The 1,581-nt window shown below is 37.2% G+C and overlaps 1 protein-coding gene across 1 annotated transcript; it reads right to left on the bottom strand.

Moving 5' to 3' along the window:
- Positions 1 to 230: 230 nt before the first annotated feature.
- LOC138890125 (uncharacterized) lies at positions 231 to 779 on the bottom strand. The gene has a single exon (XM_070173486.1). The coding sequence runs from the start codon at positions 777 to 779 to the stop codon at positions 231 to 233; it is 549 nt and encodes a 182-aa protein (XP_070029587.1).
- Positions 780 to 1,581: the final 802 nt, after the last annotated feature.

Below are 1,581 nucleotides of genomic sequence, written 5' to 3'. Positions count from 1 at the left end.
AGATTGATGCAGTAAACTCATAAGGTGTTGATATTGCTCTTGATTAAAACCATTTAAAGAAATATCAGGAGGTGTAGAACCTTGGGGAGAAGCTTATGGAAGACCAGAGGAAGAAGCATCAACATGCACACAAGAGGCTGATCTTTTGTTCTTATTGAACTTGAAATTAGGAGGAAATTCATGGAGTTTGTAACATTTTTCAATAGTGTGCCCAGGTTTTTGCAATATTTTCAAGATATAAACTGATTAGGTCTCTTCGTGTCAAATTGAATTCTTTGATTGAAAGCCTTCTGACTATTGTTAGGAGCAGAAGAAGCAGAGAAAGAGACAGATTCAGCAGAAAAACCTAGAGAGGATGCTTTCTCTCTTTGCTTTTCATCATGCTGCAGAATAGAGTAGGCTTTACTGACAGTTGGGAGAGGGGTCACCATAAGGATGATGCTTTTGACTGTGGAGTATGAGTCATTTAGCCTAGCAAGAAACCAGAATAGTTTGAGTTTCTCTAGGAATTTAGGAAGGGCTCCACATGAGCAAACAAGTCCGACGTAAGTTGTGTTCATCTCATCCCAAAGATTGCGTAGTTTGGTGAAATATGAAGCTATGTATGAGGTCCTTTGGGAGATAGAACCAATCTCCCTTTGGATTTGAATGAATTTTGACCCATTTGATTGACCAAACCTCTCATTTATATCCAACCATACCTCTCTAGAAGTGTCATACCCTAATACACTGGTAGCAATCTCTCTAGACAAAGAATTGGTGATCCAAGCAATCACCATATCGTAGCACATTTTCCAATAGGGGTAATAAGGAGAATCCTTAATAGGTTTATCATGATGGAAATTAATTAGCCTAATTTATTCTTGGCAGAAAGAGACACAAGCATGTTCTTCCTCCAAGCCACAAAACCAGTACCATCAAAAGGAGGGGAGACTAAGTGAGTAACAAGACTATCAGAAGGGTAAACGTACAAAGGATGTGAAAAATCTAAGGTGAAAGTTGAAAAACCCTCTGATGAATTGACTTCGTCAATAGCCATAAGCAAAACTCAATTTTAATACAACAAAGACAGAAATAAAAGATTATAAGGCTAAGATTGATGAAAGAAATACAAAAAATTGAGTCTTGAGGAAGATAATACAAATTTTGCTTCAATAACTCTATATCAACAGCAAAACTCTTCACGAGTTAACGAGATGACAGTAGAGGAAGTCCTCAACTACTATTTCATCATAGATGACAGTAGATACCTTGGAATTTCAGCAGAAAATGAAGCTTCTTCAAATGTTAGGGTTTCTTCGAACTTGTCGAAAACCACAGAATCCAACCTCGAGGCTAGGATCGAAAGAAAGAGGAGAACGAATAAAGTTTATTCACCCGCTCTGATATCATGTTAGAAGATCAGAGTGAGCTTATGCAGTGGGTTTCAATGGAGGAAACCCTAGCTGTACAACAGAGAGAAAAAAGGAAAAGAAAGCATCAGTCAAAATATCTATATGATGAATGAATCTTCTAGCCTCTTATTTCCGGAAATACAAGTATTTATATTTGTATTACAATGTGGCTATCTCTACAAAGGTA

Source organism: Nicotiana sylvestris, chromosome 4, assembly GCF_000393655.2.
Source record: "Nicotiana sylvestris chromosome 4, ASM39365v2, whole genome shotgun sequence".
NCBI lineage: Eukaryota > Viridiplantae > Streptophyta > Magnoliopsida > Solanales > Solanaceae > Nicotiana > Nicotiana sylvestris.
Note: the sequence above shows the minus strand (reverse complement) of the source record. Positions and strands in the feature narration are given on the sequence as shown.

Coding starts and splice junctions, on each gene's coding strand:
- LOC138890125 (XM_070173486.1), bottom strand. CDS start 779: ATGGTGATTGCTTGGATCACCAATTCTTTGTCTAGAGAGATTGCTACC.